The sequence below is a fragment of the Cetorhinus maximus genome, chromosome 4 (assembly GCF_964194155.1).
Source record: "Cetorhinus maximus chromosome 4, sCetMax3.hap1.1, whole genome shotgun sequence".
Taxonomy (NCBI): Eukaryota; Metazoa; Chordata; class Chondrichthyes; order Lamniformes; family Cetorhinidae; genus Cetorhinus; species Cetorhinus maximus.
This window is the reverse complement of record NC_135882.1, coordinates 79118685-79145595: the sequence shown is the minus strand read 5'-3', so window position 1 is coordinate 79145595 and position 26911 is coordinate 79118685. Positions and strand designations below refer to the sequence as shown.

Here is a 26911-nt window from a genome sequence, read left to right as displayed (position 1 = left end):
TCTTTCAAATTCCCACCTTTAGGGGTTCATTTAGTTACAATAATGTGCTTGTCTAGATCTACCATTGAATTCCTAATTTGGAAATCAGTTGGTTCTTCTCTCTAGCATGGTAATATTATCTTCCTGCTTTGGGATGTGTGGTTGTTTCTCCTTCCTGTAAGGGTTGGATTTTCCTTTGACATACTACCAGTTTCAGAATGATTTTGGGGCGCTAAACTGAATGGAACAGCAATTGGGACAACACCTGAAATCCATTTCTAAAATGGTGTAGGAACATCAGATGTAAGAGCAGGAGTAGGTCATTCACGCCTTTGATCCTGCACTGCCATTAAATAAGATCATGGCTGATCTGATTGTGATCTCAACTCCTCTTTCTTGTCTGCCACCCATAACCCTTGATGCCGTTGTCTATCAGAATTTTACTCAGCCTTGAATAAATTCAATGATCCAGTCTGCACTGCTCTTTGGGGAAGAGAATTCCACAGACTAAAGATGCTCTGAGAGAAAACAATTCTACCCAGCTCTCTTAAAAGGAAGGCCTCTTAATCTTAAACTGTATCCCTGGTTCTAGTTTCCCCAAGAGGAAATATCCTCCCTGTATCCACCCTGTCAAGTCTCCTCAGGATCTTATATGTTTCAATAAGATCACCTCTCATTCTTCTAAACTCCAATGGATATAGGCCCAACTTGTTCAACCTTTAAGATAAGCCCTTCACCCCAGGAATGAGTTGAGTGAACCTTCTCTGAACTGCTTCTAATGCATTGATATCCTTTTTCAAATAAGGAGGTCAAAACTAAGCACAATACTCTAGATGCGGTCTCACAAAGGCCTTCTACAGCTGCAGCAAAACTTCTTTACTTTTACATTCCATTCCTCTTGCAATAAATGACATTTAATTTGCCTTCCTAATCAATTGCTGTACTTGCATACTAACTTTTTGTGATTCATGTACCAAGACACCCAGATCCTTCTGTACTACCGAGTTCTGCAATCACTCTCCACTTAAAGAGTATAGAAAAGCAGCATTCTTTTTGCCAAAGTGGGCAAATTTACATTTTCCCAGATTAAACCCTTTCTGCCAAATTTTTGCCCACTCACTTAACCTATCTAAATCTCTTTGTAGACTCTACCTCCTCTTGATAACTTACTTTCCTACCTATCTTGGTGTCATCAACAAATTTAGTTACCTTACATTCAGTCCCTTCATTCAAGTTGTTGATATAGATTGTAAATAGTTGAGGCCAGAGCATTGATCCCTGTGGCACTCCACGAATTATAGCTTGACAACTCGGAAATGAAGCATTTATGCCTACTCTCTGCTTCCTGTTAGCTAATCAATCCTTTATCCATGTTACCCTCTACACCATATGCCCTTATCTTGTGTATCAACCTTTGATGTGGCACCTTATCGAATGCCTTTTGGAAATCCAAGTACACTATGTCTACATGTTCCCTTTTATCCACATTGCTTGTTACTTCCTCAAAGAACTGTAATAAATTAGTTAAACAGAATTTCCCTTTCACAAAACCATGTTGACTGTGTCTGATTGTATTCTGATTTTCTAAGTATCCTGCTATAAAACTCCTTAATAATGGATTCTAGAAATTTACCTACGACAAATGTTGGGCCTATTTGGCTTATAGGTTCTTGTTTTCTGTCTCCCTCCTTTCCTGAATAAAGATGTTAAACTTGCTATTTTTCAATCTGCTGGGACCCTTCCAGAATCTAAAGAATTCTGGAAGATTGTAACCAATTCGTCTAATATCTCTGCAGCCACTTCTTTTAAGATCCTAGGATGATGGCCATCTGGCCCTGGGGACTTGTCAGCCTTTAGTTCTAATAGTTTTCGCAGTAGTTTTCCCTGGTGATGATGATTATTTTAAGGTCCTCCCTCCCTTTCAACTCTTGATTTTCAAGTATCTTTGGGAAGCTTTCTTAGTCTTCTAAAATGAAGACAAACACCTCCACCACTTCCTTGTTTTCGATTATTAATTCCCCAGACTCACTCTCTAGAAGACCGATACTCGCTTTAGCTATTCTTTTCCTATACAAATACATATAAAACAATTACTAGCTAGCTTTCTCTCATGCTCCACTTTCTCCCTCTTTATTATTTTTTTTAGTAATTCTTTGCTGGTTCTTAAATTCTGACCAACCTTCTGACCTACCACTGATCTTTGCAGATTTGTACAGTGTTTCTTTCAAGTTGGTACTATCCATAACTTCCTTATTTAGCTCAGGATAATGCATCCTTCTCAGAGTCTTTCTTTCTCCTGGTATAATTCTTATCTGAGTGTTATTAAATATCCCCTTAAAAGACTGTCACTGCATCTCTACTGTCCTACCCTTTAACCTGGTTTCCTAGTTTACTTTAGCTAGCTCTGCCTTCATACCCTTATAATTATCTTTATTTATGCTTAAAATACTAGTCTTAGGCCCACACTTCACCCCTTCAAATGTGAGTGTGAAATTCTATCATGTTATGATCATTAGCACCTAGAGGCTCCTTTACTATTAGGTTATTATGAATCCTGTCTCATTGCTCATTAACAAGTCTAGAATAGCCTGCTCCCTGGTTGGCTCTATAACATACTGATCTAAGAAATTTTCCTGAACATACTCTATGAACTCATTTTCCAGGCCAGCTTTGCCAATCTGTTTCATCGAATCTACATGTAGACTAAAGTCAACCATGATTATTCTGGTACCTTTCTTACATGCCCCATTTATTTCTTCCTACAGTATAACTACTGTCAGAAAGCCTATAAATTACTCTCACAGTGATCTCTTACCTGTCCTATTTTTTATCTCTACCCAAACTGATTCTACATCTTGCTCTTTTGAGCTAAGGCCTTCTCCCCCTCCTGTACTAATGTCATCCTTAATTAACAGAGCCACCCTTGTAGCTTTCTGTCTTTGGGAATGTCAAATACCTTTCAGCATTCAGACCCCAGCTTTGGTCACCTTGCAACCATGCCTCTGTAATGGCTATCAGGTCATACATATTCATCTGGATTGAAGCAGGACTGTTCACTGAAAAATGCACCATCCCCCTCTAACCCAGTCACAGGACATTTTGCTACAAGTAAATGGATGTGATCAAATCCCTTTCCCCTTTCATTGCCCAACCCATCTTTCCCAAATTATTACTGCCATGATCTAAGTGGTAGTATGAACTCAGAAGGAGTATCCCTGAGGCAGATTCAGCATGGAGCAGGTTATATTGATTGCTATAGCTGAAGGTTTGTTCTAATTGGTATCCATTGTAGATTTTCATTGTTGTTGCTCTGGAGGGTCTTAGGTTTTTACTGCCATACTTAGTCACCTCCACAGAAAGTACAGATTTTTCACTGGGGATGTAAATTTCCCATTGGAAACCCTTCAATTCCTCTGTTAACGGTGTGGAACGCAGAAAGAGATGCAATGATTTCTCAAGGATGCCCAAGGTTAGTCGATCCTCTTGCTGTACCTCTGATAGAACCTCTTTTTCAATATCTGAGTATCCTAGAAATACACTTTATCAAAGTGCAACCTCTTCAAACACTCAAGCACCCCCTTCACTCAAAATCACTTCACTCAAGATAATTACTAGACCAGAGACTAGCTACTTGCGAAGAAGTAGTTACAGATTTGAAAGAGTTTATATCACTTTTGAGCAGAAATGAACTCTGAACTCTTATCTTGCTTAATTTTTGGCCCTGGATGATGATGGGGGATGGTAAATGGTATGAAGGAAATAGATTGAAGTTTGATTATGGAGGACTTTGAGAGAAGGTAGCAGGCAGATGTGAAGTCACCTCAGTGTGCACGACAGCTTTTATTCATTGAAAGCACTGAGCTATCAATTACAGCCTTCTTTCTCTGGCTGTTGGCAGTCTTTCTTGGGTACTCTTCTCATGCTGTGGGGAGGAAGGCCCTACCATCTGCATCCTTTATCATAATTTCTGTCAGTTTCTAGAAGCAGCAAACCTTTCTTCTTCACAATATCTAGTACAAAGCTGAGACATTAACTGAGGCCCTATCTGCCCTTTTAAGTAGATGTGAAAGATCCATGGCATTGTTTTGGAGGGTGTTTAGCCCCAGTGTCCTGGCAATCTTGATCCCTCAATCAACATCAGAAAAAGAAAACAATTATCTGGTCATTATTACATTGCTATTTGTGGGAGCTTGCACTGCACAAATTGGCTGCTGTGTTTCCTATGTTTAAAACAGTGACTACTTTTCAAAAGTACTTAATTGGCTATAAATCATTTAGGTCGTCCTGAGTTTGTGAAAGGCGCTATGTAAATGTGAGTCCCTTTTTAAGCTGCAGTGATTCTCCAACCTCTGGCTGTGGTGTATTGCAGGGCTTCACCAGATTTATTCAGGCATCCCTAAACTCAGATTCCAAAATGTCTATCATCTCCACAAAGGGTACCTGGATCTTATTGGGAGGATAATTCTAATCCAGTTTTAGTCTGGTTGCCACCCTTCCCTTTACTCTGTCAGAAAACAGGTGGGAATTCAGAGGAAAACCAGCCCTTGATGTGATGATCTCTTCAATGTCGTATTTGCATATTTCAAGTTAATCGTGGCTTCCCAACATGTATACTCAACTTGCCGGTGGCATTTGGAACATTTGTTCAATTGTTTTCACCCGAGCCTTAGTGGGACTGTTGGTATCATCATATTTCTTCTCTGGCTTTCTCCAAGGCACTCTCAGTCCACATCTTAATGCTATTTGAGGTTTCTTCTTCCTCTTCTGTTTTTACCCTCAATTTCTCCTTCGTTTTTTGCCAGGACAAGGCTGTTGGGTCTTCGGGTGGAAGCTTCCATTCCCGCCAGCAACGGATATTGTGGCAGGCAGGGGCACTTAATTTGGCGTGAGTCAAAATATCAGTTTTCTGACAGCTGGAAAAAGGTTTGGAATTTTGTTCTCCCGACTTTCAAGGCTGGTTAAAGGCAGGTCGAACTTCCCGACGAGCAATGTCAGGAACGCAATCTTGCTAATGCCCCACAGTCACCACTTGCTCATCATTAAACTAGAAGCCTCGACATCTTGATCATGCAGTCACTTTTGAGATTTTATTTCGGTGTCCACACTCAAGTACCTCACCAGGGCTATGGTTTGCTGAGGTGCAGCCACTCGGGACCCTGTTATCATCGTAAGCCTTACTAGATGCCTTAGGATGATACAGGGTGACTTCCTGCCCACCCCACCGTGGAATTCACTGAGCTCCATGCAGATGCTTAATCAATGAGCTGAACAGCAGAAGAATCACACATGTTCAGCCATCCCACCGCCCAGCAGAAATTACTCCCAACATCTCTGCCTGCCACCAGATATAGACTCCAGAATGGAAGATTCTGCCCTTCATTTCCAATGTCCGTACTCAGCCATCATTCTCTCTTGAACTGTACTTAGTAATCCTTTTTGATTCCTTAACTTTTATCTTGATCTAACCCACTCATTTGTCTTTCTGACCATCCAGTGGATTCTGAGCATCCTCCACCATACCCACTTTTCAAAAGCTGTTTTCCTTTCATCCCCTTTCTTCAGAGTAAAACTCTCAATTCCGTAGAGTGTGACACTCTATACTAGTGACTGTATTAGCCATTTTTTTCAGTTTCATGCTGGTGCTTTTGTATTTCCAGTTGCAACTCAAGTCACTGGTCATACCTCTTGTCATGACTAATCTAACCTGGATTTCATTCTTGGATGTAACTTTGGTGTTTAGCATCGAGCCAAGATACTTGAAATTGTCCACTGCCTCTATCTCGGTGCTTCCAATCTTGACTTTTCCATTACCATGTAGAACCATAACTTTGGTCTTTGCTTCATTTATGTTCAGTCCAAAACACTCGCTGTGTCTTTTGACTAGGCCTGCCATAGTCTTCCTTTGTTCTGGCTATAAGTGTGTTGTCATCTGCATACCTGAGATTCCATATGGTATGACCTCCTATGATGCAGCCATATCTCTCTGGTACCTGTTCCTACACTATCCTCATTATCTCTCACCCACAGCAGTAAACAGCATGGGTGACAGAAGATACCCCTGCCTGACTCCCTTTTCAAACTGGAATTGGTTTGTATGACCATCTTGACGACTCCTGAAGCATTTCTGAATAGCTCTTGTATAAGCCTCACAAGATGTTTGGGTACACCAAAGTCTATAAGTGTCTTGCATAGAGCATCATGGTGAACAGTGTTGAAAGCTTTGGCATAGTCTGTGAACATGAGCCATAGCTGGGCTTCTTACTTATTTTCACATTTCTCCATGAGATTTCTGAGCCAGCATAGCGTCAGTTGTACACTTTCCACGAATGAAGCCAAGCTGCTCCTCTGCCACTTTTCTATTCACACAGGGGCAACTCTCTGCCTGATGATGTCAATTAGTACTTTAGATGCATGACAGATGAGACTTAGCATACGATGTTTTGGACGGCCCTGTGTGCCTTGTCAGGGGGCTAAGACCTCACTCTATATTTTCACCATGGCTAATTTATAAAATTTAAAGAACTGGGCAAAGATTTTAAAATGCCATGGCCTGCTATGACTCAAACAAAAGGAACTTTCTGGCATTCAGAGAAGCTGTGACCTCGTTATCTCTGAAGAGATGCTAATGACCCAGTGAGCTGCAGAAGACCAACTTCCAAGGGAATTATATAAAGGCCATTTTCATTTCTTATGCCAGGTCTGGCCTATAGAGACTGCCAGTCTCCTAGGACAGAGGACCCTGAAACCTCTGTTCGTGTTTCAACCATTAAGGATTTTAAAAATCTCCAGAATCCGGACTAAGGAATAGGCATCCTTTGTCAAAGCCGAAGTGGGGAGTTGGAAGTTGCATGATTCCTCCCCACCTCTCACAAGCTGGAGGATCCAGCAATACTGCTTTGTGGAGTTGCAGAGGAGTTTGCCATTTTCCATCCACTACGCGGAAGCTCAGAACCCAAGCTCTGTTCAGGTTTGAATGCCTGACCCCATCAATGTTATTTTTACTGGTACTTCTGTGCTTCTATACCATCACCTGTAAGACTAATTCATCTCTACATACCTGTCCCGTCATGGAAGTCATCTCTACTGGAAAAGTGGGTTATCCAGCATCAGTCTTCAGCTGGCTGACCCCTGAAAGAATACACCATTAGACTTTGATTCTGGACTCACATGAAACAATAATTCTTATTTTCTATGTGATTTTTGCCCCGTACCTCATTCCTTTCTGTATACCTCTTTTACTGTATGAAGGCAAAAAAAAGTGGGCTTGGGGAGGGAATATTGCAAATCCTTTTCCTGCATTTTGAGTGTGTGTAAAATAAACCAGTCCTCTAAGTTTATCCTATCACAAGTTTGCTGTGGGGTTATTAATAGAAAATTGGATCACACCAAAACCGAAGGATTGGGAAATACACCACTGTTATATCCAATTTGTGAAACTGCCCATTTCATGAAATATTTAGGCGAATTGCCCATTTCTTGAACTGGGCAGCCGACCTGCACAGTTCATGAAACTGGCAGTTTTGCCACCCAGTTCAAAAAATGGGTGTTGGAAAACTTGTCCAGTTCATGAAATGGCCAACTTTCATGAATGAAAAATTTTATTCACAAATGTATAATCTGCTTAATTCCCTTTACTGTCCCCTTATATTTCATCCAGTATTGTATCCAAACCATTCATTGGTTTATGCTCTGTTATATTTCATTCAGGATCACACCCAAACCATTCAGATAGCTTATACATCAATGTTAGAAAAATAGCATAAATACGATTCATATATATTTAATATGCCAGCACTGGTCAACGTTGTCACAGGACCTGTGGCTGTGACAGGCACTGTTGCAGTGGAGACCTGCTTTCAAGCAGGCACGTCATCTTGATAAGCAGTTACTCCTGCAGTGACATCTCTGGAAGCCTTGCCCATCACAAACACTTTGAGCACGTACAATCTCATGAAGGCTGAGTTGTCCTGGTGGAATGTCTTCTGCACTCAATCCACTGTACTGCATAAATTCAAACTGATTCCTGGCAAGTTTGCCTTTCACAAACCCCTTAGCTGTTCCAATGATATAGCCAGTCCCATCTGCTGCCAGCACCACACCTATAATATTTGGTGGGTCTGCTTTGCTGCGGTCAAATGCTGACACTGGGACAGCCATATTGTCACCAATACCAACAGCCCGAAGTGACCTTGTGCTGGGTGCCATCATCACTTGGCTTGCTGTGTAATGCCCTGGTGTGCCACCTTCCTTGGATGTCTGGCAGGATGAAGTTCTTCATCAGATTTAGGGTCATCTGTAATGGGTGATCCAGAGGCTAGCTCAGGGTAATTCATGAGGGGTGGTCCTGGGGATGTCGCAAGGTTGTCCATGTTGAATGATCCAGGGGCTGGCTCAGGGTTGTCCATGTTGGGTGGCCCAGGGGCCAACTTGGGGTCATCTGTGGTAAATGGTTCTGGGACTCGCTCAGGATCTTCCATGTTGGATGGTCCAGGGGCTGACCCGAAGTCATCTATGGTAGATGGTTCTGGGGCCAGTTCAGGATTGTCCAAGGACGATGGTACAGGGGCCAGTTTAGGATCAGGATTTTCGCTGTTCTCCTCAAGAAGTCTTTTCAATTCTTCTCCAAGGCTGTGGAGATTCTGTTGAGGAACTCATCTGGCAGCTTTGATCTGAGGCCACACTGTGGCTTGTTTCCAGTGAGTGCTTGGTAAGGAGCCTTCTTTATAACCTCGTGGTAACTGCTGTTCATTGCCCACTGAACAAAACGGACATTATAGCTCCATTGAGCATGGTTGTTGTCAGGCATCCAGGCCATTAGCTTCAATTTCATATCACTATTACTGCATTCCACAGAGCCTTGACTCTGGGGATGTTTGGGGCGCCTGCTGACCAACACCAGTTCTTCTCAGAGTGTTGCCAGTCGTGGATGACCTATGCTGTGAACTCCCTGCCGTTATCTGACTGAAGAATATCTAGAATGTCTAGAAATATGAGAAGTAGCTCATGGGCAACCTCAGCTGCTGCCATGGATTTCAGAGGACAAATGACGTGGAACTAGGTCAGGTACTCCATGTAGTGCAGTATGAAACAATAACTTCCGTCGTTCATGGTGTGCATGTCAACCAGGTCTACTTGCCCCAAATTGTTTTGCTTTCCCAAATTTACAATGTTCCTGCTGTTATTGAGCAACTTAGTACATGATGTTAAGCTTGTACACTGCAACAGGCTTGAGAAACTACTCCATGAATAAGACTTTAAAACTCATATGTAGTACTGGCCATTTCATGAAATGAGCAGTCAAACTGCCTATTTCATCTGTGCAATGAGTTTGCCCAGTTCATGAAATGGGTTCCACCAGTGCCCATTTCATGAAATGGGCTGTTTCACCGATTATAAAAGGGGAAATCAAAATCAAAACACCTTTCCATTTATGGATGGATGGTAAGAGGAGAAATCAGGGCTGTTTAAATTAAACCCCCTCCTGTCCGTAACAGCCTGCTGTCTTGGCCATCGTGACCATTTCGGATATAGTCCATTTGCAAGGCTGTTCACCTGTTGTCCATATCTCATCAATAATCTCTTTGATTGCATCTATCACTGTTTCATCTCCTGCTTTTAGTGCTCCACTAGGATCTGATGTTTCCTTCTGGCCTTTCCACTTTTGATGTTTTTTATAGCCTTTCTCATCTCATCTTTCAGCGCTTCAGGTTAGTTCTTCTTGTAACTTCCAATCTTCATTGTTTATCTTTTTTAGTTCTTCAGTTTCCTGCAATACTTTGCAACATAAGCTTATGTGAATTTTCAATAGTAAATATTACAGAGCAGATTCTGAGAATCACACAAGAGTTGCACATGTTTTTTGGTAATATTGAAAAAACATATTTGTGTTTATCTTTAGCTCTAATTTACTATATCAGAGGTGCTTTGCTTAGGATATACAAGGCATCTCTCATGGCAAATACAGATGTGCACACTTCAATTTGTTAATTCCATTAGGCTGCAGGCATACTTTTTTAAAAATACATTTTCTGTCATTGTGTGTAATTTCTCAACTTTGTAGCAGCAACTCTATTGGCAGCAATTAAAGGTCGAATAAAATTGAGTAGAGTAGATTTATTAAGTGACACAGCACACAGACAACCACAGTACGATGACATTTATCAGAGTTTAAATGTTAACTGGCTTCATTTAAATCTGTGAACTGCCCACAAGTGTTCAAATCCTACCTTCAGTTTGTCTAAATGTAATTGGCATTTACAAATTATTAATATTAATATGGATATTAGAAATTATGATGGTAGTAAAGTTATACCAGATTATGCATACTTATTCTCAAAAAGTGACGATCATATTGAATTACTTTACTATTGTTAAATTGTCTGAGATTGTCAAAATTGTTTAATAATGTTTCAGCTGTGCACTGCTTTGAAATAACAGTGATCTTATTATTTTTGTGGCTGCTCCTTTTTGACTAATACACTTTGGTATTCAGTAACAGACAAACACCAGTTTAAACCTGATCATATGCTGTACAGATTTCGATATGACGATGGGACATACCATCCAAGAAGTCAAATTCAAGATGTTATCTCCAAGGTACTGATCTCATAAGGAACTTACTGAGACTGCATATTTGTATTTTATACAGGTCAAAGGCAGAAGGAGTAAAAGCTAATATAGAATTCATATCTGGCATTTAGTTTTCTTGGAAGTGAATATTATTTTAGGGGAAGTGATGTCAATGTAGATTGCTGCACTCATATTGTGCAATTCTTCATGTAATGAGAAGCTATTGCTCACATTTTCTTTAATTTGCTGGATACCCATTAGGGCGTGTTTCACTGACATTATTGACCTGTGTGGTAGATCCATCAGTGATTGCTGAAATTTAATGGATAGATTGGGCAGCCTTACCACTAGCTTTTCAAAGCAATTTTAGTAATAGCTAGGATCTGATAATTGACTCACAGTTGATGTGTAATCAGTTGAAAGAGAATGTTATAGAGAGGAAACTGGGTGTCACAGTGGGTTCACACATGCACTTTCAGCTCTGAGACTTGTATTTTAATATGGCCCAGGATGATGGGAATAAAGTCTGCTCTTTCTGTTTGTTTTAATGGCTCTTTCTCTTTTAAATAGTTTAGGATGTTTTAACCAAGTTTCTTTGGGGTATGGGACAGTACTAAGTAACCCATACTTTGACAATAAACTGGAAATTGGCAGTAATTAAATAGTTGTTATAAAATGGAAGAAGTCAAACCGAATTAGTAGTGGATGTTGTTCTAAAAGTCAGATAAAGATATACGTTGTTGGAGCAGAATGCATCCTGTACTATATATGACTTATACTTGACATATTAGTTTATACTGGTTCTTCACATGGTGATGTGCTATATGAGGAAATAGACTAATGGCCGAATCAATAAAAAGATAGTACTGTGGAAATTCATGCAAATTTTTCAGGGCTTCACTATAAAGGCTTGAAATGAATACTGGGTGTCCAAATTGGAAAATTATTCTATCCCCCAGCATTGACATTTTCTCATTGTATTGTTGAAAATAGAGACATTTTTTGTCGATGCTTTTCATTTTGCACTGTTCAGGAAAATTCACAAGAAATACCAATACAGGGAAACAACATATTTATACTGCATGAGAAGAGAGTGCTGATTCGTTGGCAAGTAGAATGTGATTGATAGAGGTTTTACCATAGAAAATGTACCAGTTGATAATGATTAGCAGTTAATTGCCAAGTATTGTTTGAAATTTAAACAAGGCAGCTTGACTCTGATTGGTCAAGACATTGTCCTGGGGAATGAACCAGCAAATGGCTGTCACTTAATTTAGTTTAGCTGAAACAGGCATAATATGTGTACATGTTCTTTCTGTCTGCAAAGAAAAGGGCCCTGTATATTAATATATGTAGTTTCCAATACACGCAAATACACCATACCGTGAGCCCAACTGACAATCTTAAATTGGTTGTCAGCGTAATTCTTAGCACACTGAGGATTATTTAGCAAATGTGGTCCAATCGAGGAATCATATCTAATGTTGGACACTGTGTTTTGAATTTTGCAAGCATGGACTGGTTGTGTACAGTCCATACCTTGCCTGTTGCAAACAGTGGGAGGGGCATGCTGTTTGATAGTATCAGCCAGTCTTTGGGACATACGGCCTAAATACCTAGCATCACACTGGCACTGAAATTCATACACCACATTACTCATTTGTGTGATAGGCAGAACATCTTTTTGGCTTGATGGCAGCAACCTGTTAGTAGCGAATACCATTTGTGATGCTACTGCATAGTAGCAGTGTGAAACAGCTAGTTTCATCTGTTGCTCAAAGTTTTGTTGGGTTCCATGAGAAACGTGTTTTCGATGGGATGCCACCCAACCTCCTACTTCTTGCATATTTCCAACATGTACATGATATGTTTGCTATATTTAAATCCGCAGCTGCGTGTAATAATTTCCTTGCATATCTTAATGGGCTCCATCCATTCACCTTTGAAATGGAGCAGTCAAATTAACTCCCTTTCCTTGATGTACTAGTTGAGAAATCTGCCAGGGGACTCTCTACTACAGCCTACCGCAAGCCTACTTTCATTAGTCAGTGTATGCGTTGGGACTCCTACAGTTCCACAAGCTACAAGATTGGTCTTATAGAGCATGAGCCATTTGCTCACCATGCAAACTTGATGCTGAAATAGGGCACATCAAAGACATCCTGCGAGAAAATGGCTACCCTCATCAGATCATTTCACGCTGTATATCGCACAATCTCATGTACAGGCCCAAGGGCATCACTTTCGGCCCTGAAAATTGCGCGGTCTATCTCAGATTACCCTGGAAGGGCAAGGTATCTCAAAACCTTGAGCAACAGGTGAAGCTAGCTAGAGGTCAGTATTGGGACCCTTGCTTATCCTGAAATATATTAATGATCTAGATTTTGGTGTGCAGGGGACAATTTCAAAGTTTGCGGATGATACAAAGCTTGGGGGTGTTGTAATCTCTGAGCAAGATGATGTGGAACTTCAAGAGGACATAGACAAGTTGGTAGAAGGGGCAGATATGTGGCAGACGAAGTTCAATGCAGAGAAGTATGAGGTGATGCATTTTGGTAGGAAGAACAGGGACAGACAATGTAAAATAAGGGGTGAAATTTTGAAGGGGGTTCAAGAACATAAAGTCCTGGGTGTGTATATATGCATAGATGATTGAAGGTGGCAGGACAGGTGGCGAGAGCAGTTAATAAAGCATATAGTATCCTGGGCTTTATTAATAGGAGCATAGAGCACAAGAGCAGGGAGGTTATGCTGAATTTATATAACACACTTGTTAGACCTCAGTTGGAATATTGTGTACAGTTCTGGGCGCCACACTATAGGAAGGATGTGAACATATTGGAGAGAGTGTGGAAGAGGTTTACAAGAATGGTTCCAGGGATGAGAAACTTCAGCTATGAGGATAGGTTGGTGAAGTTGGGACTGTTCTCCTTGGAGAGAAGAAGGCTAAGAGGAGATTTGATAGCGATGTTCAAAATAATGAGGGGGCTAGATAGAGTAGATAGGGAAAAGCTGTTCCCGCCCGTAAAAGGATCAAGAACGAGAGGGCACAGATTTAAAGTGATTTTCAGAAGAAGCAAATGTGACGTGAGAAAACACTTTTTCACATGAGTGGTTGGGGTCTGGAATGCGCTGCCTGGAAGTGTGGTGGAGGCAGGTTCAATCGAGGCATTCAAGAGGGCATTAGATGATTATTTGAACAGAAATAATGTGCAACGATATAGGGAAAAAGCAGGGCAATGGCACTAGGTCATAATGCTCATTTGGAGAGCCAGTGCAGACATGATGGGCCAAATGGCCTCCTTCTGTGCCATTAAAATTCTGTGATTCACGCTGCTGCTATGCAGTAGCAACAGGAGTGGTATTGGCCACAAACAGGATGCTGCCGCCAAGCCAATAAGATGTGCTGCCTGTCACACAAATGCGTAATGTGGTGTATGTATTTCAGTGCCAGTGTGATGCTGGCCGAACGTCCCAAAGACTGGTGGATCGTACAAACTGCATGTCTCCTCTGCTGTTCGCAAGGGCAAGGTACGGACTGTACCTAACCAACCCGTGTTTACAAAACTCAAAACACTATGTCCAACATTAAGTGTGATTCCGTGATTAGGCAACCTTTGCTAAATAATCCTCAATGTGCTAAGAATTACACTGACAATCAATTTAAGATTGTCAGTTGGGCTTGCAGTGTGGCGCAATTGTGTGTACTGGAAACTACATATATTAGTACACAGGGCCCTGTTCTTTGCAGACAGAAGGAACATGTACACACATTGTGCCTGTTTCAGCTAAACTAAGTAGGTGACAGCCATTCACTGGTTAATTCCCCAGGACAATGTCTTGACCAATCAGAGCCTAGCTGCCTGGTTTAAATGTCAAACAATGCTTGGCAGTTAACTGCCAGTCACAATCCACTGATGCATTCTCCATGACAACATATCTATCAATCAGAGTCCACTTGCCAACCAATCTCATATAGCATAAATATGTTGTTTCCCTGGACTTCGGTATTTTCTTGCGAATGAGTGCAAGATGAAAAGCTTTGACAAAAAATCTCTTATTTTTCAGAAATACTCAAGTTCCGTATTACCAAATGACTATTTTCACATTGCTTTGAGAAAGATTCAATAAAAACAACATTTCACAAAATATAGAGCACAGTATTTTCTATTACGTTTTTGTTAGGTTAAAAACTGCCTAACCTTTTTACATAAGTGCATCTCTTAATAGTTATTAGAAAACTTTGAAAAAGTTGCTGATTAGTTTGTTGATTTTAGATAATATTTCTTTTGAAATGTGCACATTACCTGTTAGAAAATAATGCAGTTTATTCCACCTCAAACATGCTGTTTGGTTTAATATTAGACTTTTTAAAGAATTAAGTTATTGCTAAGTAATTTCCTCAGCATCTGTCAACAACATGATTCATTTTTTAAGCATATTAATACAACTTTAACAGAACGATTGCTATGTTTAGTGGCATTTTAAACGTTTTCATGCAAGTCTATTTGTTTGCATTTTTAGCAAAGTTGTGTATACATTCTCAAAGAAAGTATTTAAACATGTTTACAATGTTGCTATTTCTAATGACCAAAATATTCTTTATGTGGTTGTAATATAAATACCTTGGCAATCTGAAAACTAACTTGTAGAATCACACATTTTTTGGCTCAAAGTCAGTGAAACATACACTAATGTATTGTACATAACCCCTTAGGCTTCCATGTTATTCAGATAAACTCCAGGAATTTTACATTTGCTGGAGTCATGCCTCATAAGAGTATACTATTGTGAACATTTTGGATACTCACAAGTTCTCCCAGATTTTTCAAGCTAGGTATTCTAGAATAGATTTGGTAATTCTATTTACATTTTTTGTAAACATCTTGACTGTTAGTTTGATATAAACTTTACCTTCAGATTTTTTTATATTTGTGAACCTAAATTATGGAAATAGATGCTGAAAATGCAGAATTGATTATTTTCAAACAGAATTAATAAGCACTTAAGAACATTAGAAATAAAAGAAGGAATAGGCCAGTCGGCTGCTCCAGCAGTCAATAAGATCACGGCTGATATGATGTGGCCTTAACTCCACTTTCCTGCCTGTCCTCTATAATCCTTGACTCCCTTGTCAATCAAAAATTTTGTCTAATTCAGCCTTGAATATATTCAATGACTCATGCTCACTGATGGAGAGAATTCTAAATATGAGTGAACTTTTGAAAGAAGAAATTCCTTCTCATCTCAGCTTTAAAAGGGAGATTCCTTACTTTGAAACTGTAACCCCTAATTCTAGATACCAGCATGAGGGGAAATATCCTCTCAGCATCTATCCTGTCAAGCCCCCTCAGAATCTTATATGTTTCAATAAGGTCACCTCTTATTCTTCTAAACTCCAATGCGTATAGACCAAACCTGGTCAACCTTTAAGATAAGCCCTTCATCCCAGGAGTCAGCCCAGTGAATCTCCTCTTAATTGCCTCCAATGCAAGTTATGTCCCCCCTTCAGTGAGGTGACTACAACTGCACACAGTGCTCTAAGTATAGTCTCACCAATGCCCTGTGCAGTTGTAGCAAGACTTGCAGACTTTTATACTCCATCCTTCTTGCAGTAAAAGCCATCATTCTATTTGCCTTCCTAATCATTTTCTGTACAGTACCTGCATGCTGACTTTTTGTGATTCATGTACAAGGACACCTGGATCCCTCTGTATTGCACCATTCTGCAACCTCTCTCCATTTAAATAATTCTGTGCTTTTTTATTCTTCCGGTAAAGTGGACAACCTCACATTTTCCCATATTATACTCCACCTGCCAAATTTTTTCCCATTCATTTATCTATAGTCCTTTGTAGACTCTTTGTATCCTCTGCACAACTTGCTTTCCTACTTATCTTTGTAACATCAGCAAATTTAGCTACAATATAGTTGGTCCCAAGTCGTTAACTTGGATTGTAAATAGCTGAAGCCCTGGCACTGATCCCCATGATACTTTAAACCTGAAAATTACCCATTTATCCCTACTCTCTGTTTCCTGTTATCAATTTCCTTAACCATCCTAATATATTACACTCAACACCATTTGCTCTTATCTTGTGTAGTAACCTCTTATGTGGCACCTTATTGAATGCCTTTTGGAAATCCAAATATACTACATCTACTAGTTCCCCTTTATCCACTCTCTTACATTCTCAAAGAAATCTAATTAATTTGTCAAACGCGAGTTTCCTTTCACAAGACCACGTTGACTCTGCCTTATTCTATTAGGATTTTCTAAATTTCCTGCTATTATCTCTTTAATAATGGATTCTAGAATTTTCCCAATAATAAAAGTTAGGCTAACTGGCTTAGAGTTTCCTGCTTTCTGTCTCCCTCCTTTCTTGAACAGAGGCGTTACATTTATGGTTTCCAATCTGCTGGGACCTCTCCAGAATATAGGGCATCTTGGAAGATTGCAACCAATGCATTCACTATCTCTGCAGTCACTTCTTTTGAGACCCCAGAATGCAGGCTGTCAGGTCCAGGAGACTTGTCAGCCTTAAGTCCCATTATTATTCCCATTACTTTTTCTCTAGTGACAGTGATTTTTCTAAGTTTCGCCTTTTCTTCTGCATCTTGATTTTCAACAATTCTTGGGATGCTTTTTGTGTCTTCTACTGTGAAGACAGATACAATATACTTGTTAAAGCATCTGCCATTTTTTTGCTTCCCATTATTAATTCCCTAATCTCACCCTCTTAATGGCCACTTTAGCTAATCTCTTCCTTCTTATATACTTGTAAAAGCTTTTATTGTCTGTTTTTATATCTTTTGCTAGTTTTCTCTCATAATCCAACTTCTCCCTCTTTATTTTTTTAGTCATCCTTTGCTGGTTTCTAAAACTTTCTCAATGTCTTGCCCTACAACTAATCTTCACAGCATTGTATGCCTTTTCTTTCAATTTGATACCACACTTAACTTCCTTAGTTAGCCACAGATGGTGCATCCTTCTGATAGTCTTTCTCCCTCAATGGAATATATCTTTGTTGAGAGTTATGAAATCTCTCCTTAAATGTCTGCCACTGCATTTCTACTGTCTTACCTTTTAACCTATTTTCCCAGCCCACTTTAGCCAACTCTGTCTTCATACCCTTTTATTTGCTTTTATTTAAGTTTAAGAAGCTAATTATGGACCCACATTTCTCACTCTCAAACTGAATGTGAAATTCTATCATGTTATGATCACTCTTGTCTGGAGGATCCTTCACTATGCTGTCCTTAATTAATCCTGTTTCATTACGCATGACCAGGCCTAAAATAGCCTGATCCATGGTAGGTTCCAGAATGTATTGTTCTAAAAAACCTTCCCAAATGCACTCAATGAACACTTGTTTTTCTCATTGAGTGCTGTATATATTAAAATGAACTCCCCTCAACTGACTCTTCATCAGTTAGTACCTTTAAAAATAAACTGAATGACTCAGTGATTTAGAAACTGATTGAACTTTTAGGGGTAAGTATAGTTCTAAATGGCCAATTGTATGCCAAGGAAGTGCTGCTGGAAGCATAATGTCACCAGTGAAATACAACTGGTCAGAATTGAACAGTTGAAGGATTGATAACATGCACATTCACTCAATTATTTTTAGGAGTCATGGAGGACATCACAGAATCTATCTGTGGTTAGATAACATTCTGACATAATTAGTAAAATAAAACCTGCAATGGTGCCTAGTATACATGGTCTCTTGGAAAGAATAGGCTGAATACACAAATCTCCTCCCACGTTATATACCATCCTGCCTTGGATGTATATTCATTGTCTCTGGGTCAAAATCCTGGAACTCCCTACCTAGCAACACTCTGGCAACAGCGTTATCACAGGGACTGCAGTGGTACATGCAGAAGGCCCACCACTACCTTCTCAAGGGCAGCTAGCGATAAGCAATAAATGCCAGCTTTGCCAGTGCCATCCACATCTAATTAACTACTTAATAGGACACATGAGCTTTTCATGATCCATACCTTCTATAGACCTTATGCAGCTTTTAGGAAAAATTAATCTACAGTATGGAATTTCCAAGATTTTTGATGAATTACAAATTGAACAAACTATTGATGTAATGTGTGGCACATGTTCAAACATGTAAGATAGAGATAATTACAATAGTCAATAGGTGAAGCTTGGAGGTCAATTTGGAGATGGTGGTGTTCCCATGCATATCCTGTCCTTGCCCTTCTAGATGGCAGAGGTCCTGGGTTTGGAAGGTGTTGTTGAAGGAGGCTTAGTTAGTTGTTGCAGTGCCTCTTGTAGATGGTATACACTGCTGCCACTGTGTGCTGGTAGTGGAGGGAATAAATATTTAAAGGCATGGGTGTGTGCTGATCAAGTGGGCTGCTTTGTCTTGGATGGTGTCAAGCTCCTTGAATGTTGTTGGTGCTGCACTTATCCAGCCAAGTGGAGTGTATTTTGTCACACTCTTGACTTGTGCACTGTAGATGGTGAACAAGCTTTGGGGAGTTAGGAGATGAGTTACTTACCACAGAATTCCAAGCCTCTGACCTGCTCTTGTAATCACAGTATTTATGTTGCAGGTAAAGTTAAGATTCTGGCCAATGCCAACTCCCCAGGATGTTGATGGTGGGGGATTCAGCAATGGCCATCCTGTTGCATTTCAAGGAGAGATGGTTAGATTCTCTCTTGTTGGAGATAGTCATTGCCTGCCACTTGTGTGGCATGCATGTTACTTGCCATTTATCAGTCTAAGCCTGAATATTGACCATGTCTTGCTGTATGTGTGCATGGATTGTTTCAGTATCTGATGAATCATGGATGTACTGAACACTGTGCAATCATCACCACTTCTGATTTTACGATGGAGCGAAGGTCATTAATGAAGCATCTGAAGATGGTTGGGGCTAGGACACTACCCTGAGAAACTCTTGCAGTGGTGAGCTGAGATGATTGGCCTCCAACAACTACAACCATCTTCCTTTGTACTATGTTTAACTCCAATCAGTGGAGATTTTTTTTTCTGAGTCCCATTGACTTCAATTTTGCCTGGGCTCCTTGATGCTACACTTGGTCAAATTTTGCCTTGATGTCAAGAGCAGTCACTCTCATCTTAGCTCAAATTCAGTTATTTTATCCATGTTTGGACCAAGGCTGTAATGAGGCCTGGAGCCAAGTGGCCTTGGCAGAACCTACCTTATTATTTTTTTGACAGTTGTTGAGGGAAAAGTTGAAGAACTTTAAATGCACTCTGCATGGAACAAAGCTCTATTCAAATTTGTCTGTTGAACACCTTTTATAAAACTCATGTGAACTCTTATGTTGCCGAAAAATCAACTTGGTTCATTAGACATATTGAACAGAATTATGCAGTGGTCTGAGAACTCCCCCAGCTATGCCAAAGTCGTTGGATCTAAAAATCACAGGTCAAAGATCATTTATCTCATACAACAATTTGGCTTTGCGCTTCAATTAGATGGAGCCATTACATCTCACATACTCAGTGCTTGAAGAGCGATCGGCTCACTTTGAACCAAAATCTTTATTTGGCCTCTTAATAAATACTACCGTTTCCAGTAAAGGAATATCCAGACTTAATTCTTTTACACTGGTGTCATTTACAGAAGACCCAAGAGAATCCAACATTTGCTTCTATTATTCAACATTAGACTAAAGTTATAATACAGATTAATCAATTTGCTATGGTATTACACACTGGGAGTCAAGACTAAATTCAGTTTTCAGGAGAGCAGGGTACAGGAGATAAGAAGGTGAGAGAAGGGGATATGGTGGGGACAGGGTGAGGCAGAACATGGTGAGGTGGGCAGGAGAGAGAGGGAAAGAGGACAGGCGCAGAGGATGGAGGGAGGGAGGACAGAAAGGATGAGTATGGGTTGGGCAATTGGGATAGTTGAAGTGGAAAGGGGATGAGGAGAGGGGAGTTGGAAGTATAGAGATGGGCATTAAGAAGGGGAGAAGTGGGACAAGGGAGGAGGGAGGGAGAAATGTATGGATGGGGAAGGGAAGGAGCAGAGGCAAAGGAAGAAAGGAGAGAAGTTGGATAGACAGGAGGAGAGAAGTAATGGACAGCGGAGTGTGAAAGGCAGGGGTCAGAGGAGGGAAGGGAGGGAGAGGGTAAGGCGAACATGTAGTTTGGATGGAAGGAATGAGATTTGTAATAATTAGTGCAAATGTGAAATGAAAGGGCAAGACTTGCTAAAAGATGAAGGAATTTCAGGAAGTACTTAGAATCTAAGGTACAGAAGAGTAATTAGGGAGTAAAAGGCCACAACGATGCAGTCCACAATGACAGAGAAGAATAAGCAACAGGAAAGTAACAAATACTGCACTGCTGATTGGAGTGTCTAAATAACTTGTGATCTTTTGCTAGCAAAATGAATAATGTTTTCTTTCATTTGACAGGGCGTGAGGCTTTACTATCGACTTCATAGTCTCTTTACTCCCGTGATCAAGTAAGTAAATTAAAGTATTTTTCCAATTTTTGTTTTAGTTTGAATAGAATTATAATCAAACCTGTCGTATGTAATGAGCTGGTACACAATAAGCATTTCATTGGCTTGCTGCCTTTAGAGCTAGTCCCAACAATAATTTTCTTCAAACATTTTATTTAATGATTAACATGAAAAGGAAGTTTGAATTCTGGTCCAGATTAGCTGATTAGTCCAGAACACATTAAACTTTTGCACATACACCTTACCAGAGACTCTGGAATAGCCCACTCTTGTTCCTATATAGTCTAATTATTACAACTTTCACAAAAACCTTTCCCATTAAAATTGAAGTTTAAGATTACAGTATTATACATCATTGTATGTTTAAAATGTTGACAAGCCCAATTCTTTCTGTTGGCACTGGTTGTTACAACTGGCGTTACAGTTATTAACATACAGTAAAGTGCTGCTGCTCGCAGGGGTTACATTCCTGCAAAACCTCACAAACGGTGAAATTGCGAACGTTAAACCTGCTTTTCAATGGGAGTCAATTAGATAGGTTCCAGCAATTCGAGGGCAACATTGGTTTGTACAGTTACTGTACTGCAAATTGTGGTACCTGTATATGAAAGACAGAGGGAGACTCTGAGCAACACAGGACATGTATTGAAAATTTTACAAAGAGACAATCTCATTTAAGAAAAAAAAAATCACCTGAAAACTGGCAGACAGAATTGATGAACATTTCAAAATTGAACAGTCGTTGCAGCTTTGGACTGAGCGATTCGGACGTTTCCAGGATAATCTCTCAGTTCGGGTTGCACTTCAGCTGCAACCATTCCAGGCTCTGCTTCTCACCCCTGTTGGAAAGGTGCTTGAAAAAAGGAGAATTAAATGTCCACGGCCAGGACTAATGGAGGAATGCGCTTCCAGAGACTTCGACATCATCTCTCTGTCAAAACGTACCGAAGTCTCTGCTCCATCCTGGCTGCCGTCTCCTTGGGGAAAGGGGAGTGAGGGTAAAGAAAATATGCAAATGCTTCAGTAACTTAAGGTGAAGGCAGATGCACAATTAAACATGCAAATCCAGAAATTGCTGTTAGAGCTGTGGTGTTCTGCCATTAACTTCATGAAATTGGCACCTCTCTGTTTGGTTCACCAATGAAATGCATTGATTGGCATGAACTTACTGTATTTGCCTCATTAGATATGAACAAAATTCACTACCGAAAGCTAGCCTTTTCCCTTTCAGCCCAAGTTCCTTTTTAATGATGTGATGTTAATTACTAAAAATAAAGTCTCTGTCTTTGCAAATGAACTATTACAAGTGTGAAGTCTCATTCCTTTAACTTATAATTGTTGTTAAAATTGTGAAGTTTTTTTTAAACTTCTACTTTTTTCCTTTTTTCCTCTCTCAATCCAATCTATTGTTCCTTCTTTTTATTCTTTTCCTGTATCTGATTTGGCATTGAATTTGCACAATCTAATTTCCACTTCTTTCATAGACTTTGCACTGTTAATTTCACAATCTTTCAATCTGGTTGGTTAAGGGGAGATATAATTGCCCTCACTCAGGTCTCAGATGCCTGGTTTCACTCACTGCAACTCACAGGTTTCAGCAACTTGCCACAGAAAAATTTAAAAATCTAAACATTTAGGGGCTAACTTACAGCAGATGCCATTAGATTCACTCTACTGAAATTTATAGAATTTCGAAATTATAGACATTTTCAGTGTTCACCCTACTAAGAGATGTAGCCTTAGCTTGCTGCTGCACTACACAAATCTTCTATGAGAGGTGAGACACCCCACTGACCCAAACCATAATTCCAGCCTCTGGGTTAATATATATAAAGATGGGGACCTTGGCCTCTGCTGGGTAGTTGTTGCAACTCACCTCAAGGCCTGCTGCATTGCAAGAGAGATAACCAGTGAACTTCTTTTGTAAAACCACAAATTATCTCAACAATATGACATTACACTTATGGGTGTTGTGCTGGCCCTTGTACAGGTCCCTCTTCAGTTTATGCCGAATGCTGGTGCCTAACAGACATTTGCAACGTTACCATCTGACATTGCAAGTGAGCAAATGATGGGAAACACATTAGAGGCCCTGTTTCCTCCATTTATACATCTTTACAATGCACCAAACTACATAAGGGTAGATGAAGTTTGCCTTTAAAGTACAGGGCACTCGCTTGATGGGAAGGTATCCCTGAATTTCATCTTTGCCAGCCTCATTTGGGGATGGAAGGTGGAAAGTCAAGGTTGTAATTTGTGTATATCTGCACTTGAAACATTTTAGACAAATAGCACCTGTAGGGTGCCTACAATGCCCCACTGCCTATACACAGGATAAAATCTACTCTTTAAAAATAAGCTGCTAAACTGGCTCAATGGCTCATTTGCGAGGGGCAGCATGTAACAGTAATTCAGACAGTAAGATCCCAGCTTTTATTTCTAGATTGTGCTAAGTTAGTTGAGCTGAGTGGCAATAGATGGTTGATGATGGCAGTGTTGAAAGTGTGTGGGGCAGCGTCTGAGGAGAAGGATTGTCATCTAGCATGGAGGCCAGGAAGGGATGTTAGATGGTCAGCAATTTACTAGGAATGTGGTCAGGAAAGCAGGAACTGGTCTTGTGGACAAGAGTTCAGGGAGGGAATGAGGGGAGATAAAAAAGAGAATTGAGGAAGAGATACGTGTTCAGTTCTGAGACAACAGGTAGCAGGGGACATAAAGTTGACTTGGTGGGCAAGGGGAAGGGGTGGGGTGCAGTCGAGGGAGCTAAATGGATCACCTCAATTGTAATGGCAAAAGGTCCGTGAACTTATTTAAGGGGATTGCTCAGGTACCAGTTGAGGTTCCCATGCATTACACATCGTTTTTTGAAATAGATGCATTTATTAAATAAATGTTTTATTTTTCAAGAAAATGCTTCATGAAGAATTTCTATTGTAATGTGTTATGCTTGATGAAAGTATGCAAAAGCTTTAACTCCCTGTATTGAAATAAGAAGCTGCTCTTGGCTGAAATTCTGAAATATTTTGGAATTTCTCATGTCTTAGAAATAGTTATGTTGTCTTCCAATAGAATACTGATAAATAATTTAGAAAAGTAGTAATATTAAGACCTTCGCATAAGCCAAGAAACAATCCTTAGAAGTTTTTTTAATTCATTCATGGAACCTGAGGCCAGGATTTTTCCTTCATCGTCTGGGCTCGGCGGGGGTGGGCGGGAGTGGTCAGGAAGCCGACTGCCACCCGCGATCGGGGCTGGGCTGCCAATTAAGGCCCGCCCAACATGAAACGCACTCAGCAGCACTCAGCACTGCCTGTGTGGGGGGAGGAGGAGCGCGAGTCCTGAGAGAGAGTGCACAGAGCCGCCTCAGGGAGATGAAGACATGAAAAATTAAAACTAAAGATTTTTAAAATGTTATAAAACATGTTCCCTCGTGACTCGGTCACATGAGCAGGGATATGTTATTAATGAAAAGTTAAAGTTTTTATTTTATTTTTAATTGCTGTTAGAAACCTCATTCCGCCCGTGGATGAGGTTTCCTAAAAATGCAAAGGCCGCTTGGTCTTTTTGCCTGCCCGCCAACTGTAAGGTTGGACAGGCAGCGAAAAATTTCTTTCAATTAGAGCTTTAATGGCCTTAATAGGCTTTTTAACTGTTGGCGGGCGCGCTGCTGACACCCGCGTGCGTCCGCCGACCGAAATATCGCGCAAGTGCGCGATGACGTAGGGACGCTCACTCAACGTCATTGTGCTTCACTTTATGCTTAGTCGGGTCGGGCACGCGCCCGCCCGACGAGTGTTATATTCTGAGTGTCACTGACAGATCCAGCATTTGTTACTGTCCCTAATTGACCCTGAGAAGGTGATAATGAGCTGTTTTCTTGAACCGCTACTGCCCAGGTGTTGTAGGAACATATACCGGTGCTATTAGGAAGCGAATTCCAGGTTTTTGACCTTGTGACAGTGAAGGAATGGCGTTAATGGTTCCAAGTCAGGATGCTGTGCATCTTAGAGGGGAGCTTGCAAAAGATGGTTTCCCATTTGTCTGCTACCCTAGTCCTTTTAGGTATTAGAGATTGCAGCCTTGGAAGGTGCTGTCGAAGGAGGCGTGCTGCTGAATGGCATCCTGTAAATGGTACACACTGCTGCTACTGTGTGCTGATGGCGGAGGGAGTTAATGTTTAAGGTGGTGGATGGAGTGCCGATCAACTGGGTTTCTTTGTCCTGAATGGTATCAAGCCAGTTGAGTATTGTTAGAGCTGCACTCATCTAGACAAGTGGATGGTATTCCCTCATATTCCTGACTTGTACCTTGAGATGATGGACAAGCTTTGGGGAGTCAAGAGATGAGTTATTTCCTGCAGAGTTCCTAACCTCTGACCTGCTCTTGCAAACACAATATTCATATGGCTCATCCAGTTAAGTTCCTGGGCAGTGGTAACCCCCAGCATTGATGTTGTATTCAACAATGCTAATGCTGTTGAATGTTAAAGGAGATGGTTAGATTATCTCTTGTTGAAGATGGTCATTGTCTGGCATTTGTATGGCCTGAATGTTACTGGCCTCGTATTAGCCCAAACCTGAATGTTGTCCAGGCCTTGCTGCATCTGGGCATGGACTGCTTCAGTATTTTAAGAACATAAGAACATCTTTTAAGAACATCTGCTGGGTATGACTCCAACCAGTGGAGAGTTTTCCTCTGATTCCCATTGACTTCAATTTTCTTAGGGCTTCTTGATGCCACACTCAACCAAATGTTGCCTTCAAGTCAAGGGCCGTCACTCTCACTTCATCTCTACCATTCAGCTCTTTTGTCCACATTTGAACCAAGGCTGTAATGTCGTCTTGAGTTGAGTGCTCAGTTTGGATTCCACTAGGACTATCAGTAAGCAGGTTATCGCTGAGTAAATGCTGCTTGATAGTACTGTCAATGACACCTTCCATCATTTTTCTGATGATTGAAAGTAGACTAATAGGGCAGTAATCGGCTGGATTGAATTTGTCATGCTTTTTGTGGACAGGACATACCTGGGCACATTGTTGGGGAGATGCCAGTGTTGTAACTGTACTAAAACAGCTTAGCTAGGGCCATGGCTAGTTCTGTTCACAAGTCTTCAGTACTAGAGCTTGCATGTTGTCAGGGCCCATAGTCTTTGCTGTGTCCAGTACACGAAGCCATTTTTTTTATATCATGTGGAGTGAATTGAATTGACTTAAGAATGGCACCTGTGATGCTGGAGACTTCAGGAGGAGGCAGAGATAGATCATCCACTTGGCACTTCTGACTGAAGATGGTCGCACGTGGTTCAGTGGTTCAGCTCTGCCTTTTACACTGATGTGCTGGGCTTCCCTATCTTAAGGATGGAGAAATTTGTGGAATATCCTCTTCCAACCAGTTAAGCAGTCAACTGAAAAGGGCATCATGAGGGTCATTCGCTGATTTTGCTCTCGAGATGGAGAGACTTGCCCATTTGGGGTTTCCACTGAATTGATGCCAGGAGATTGGGAGAACACTCCTGCAAATTTAACTTGAGATGTTTGTGCAGTCTTTGTTGAGCTAACTATTAGTAAACATTTGTCAGACTGAAATGTGATGTCTGTAGCACAGGCTGTATTGAGTTTTCATGTATAACCATATTGTTAACTGATATGATTCTCATATCCAGGGATAAAGACTATCACCTCAGAACCTATAAGTCAGTGGTCATGGCAAACAAGCTGACAGACTGGTTAATTGCACAGGTAAAGTAACAAAAATATTTTTTGTGTAACTTTGGTAATAGGATTTATCTGATTGATTAGTTTGAAATATCCTAAATAAGGAAATCTATCTCTGTATTTTGAAATAATGGAAGTACAGCAGAGGTTATTATTTAAATGATGCACAGTGGAACTGTTGG

General features: G+C 40.5%; 1 protein-coding gene across 3 annotated transcripts in view; it reads left to right on the top strand.

Annotated features, from left to right (window-relative positions):
• Nucleotides 1-26911, top strand: part of prex2 (phosphatidylinositol-3,4,5-trisphosphate-dependent Rac exchange factor 2) — a 675068-nt gene that overhangs the window by 245812 nt on the left and 402345 nt on the right. For all 3 annotated transcript variants that reach the window (XM_078540383.1, XM_078540384.1, XM_078540381.1), the window contains exons 12-14: nucleotides 10472-10575; nucleotides 20966-21015; nucleotides 26678-26753. In XM_078540383.1, coding sequence (XP_078396509.1) covers nucleotides 10472-10575; nucleotides 20966-21015; nucleotides 26678-26753 — 230 coding nt within the window. The remainder of the gene's footprint in view (nucleotides 1-10471; nucleotides 10576-20965; nucleotides 21016-26677; nucleotides 26754-26911) is intronic.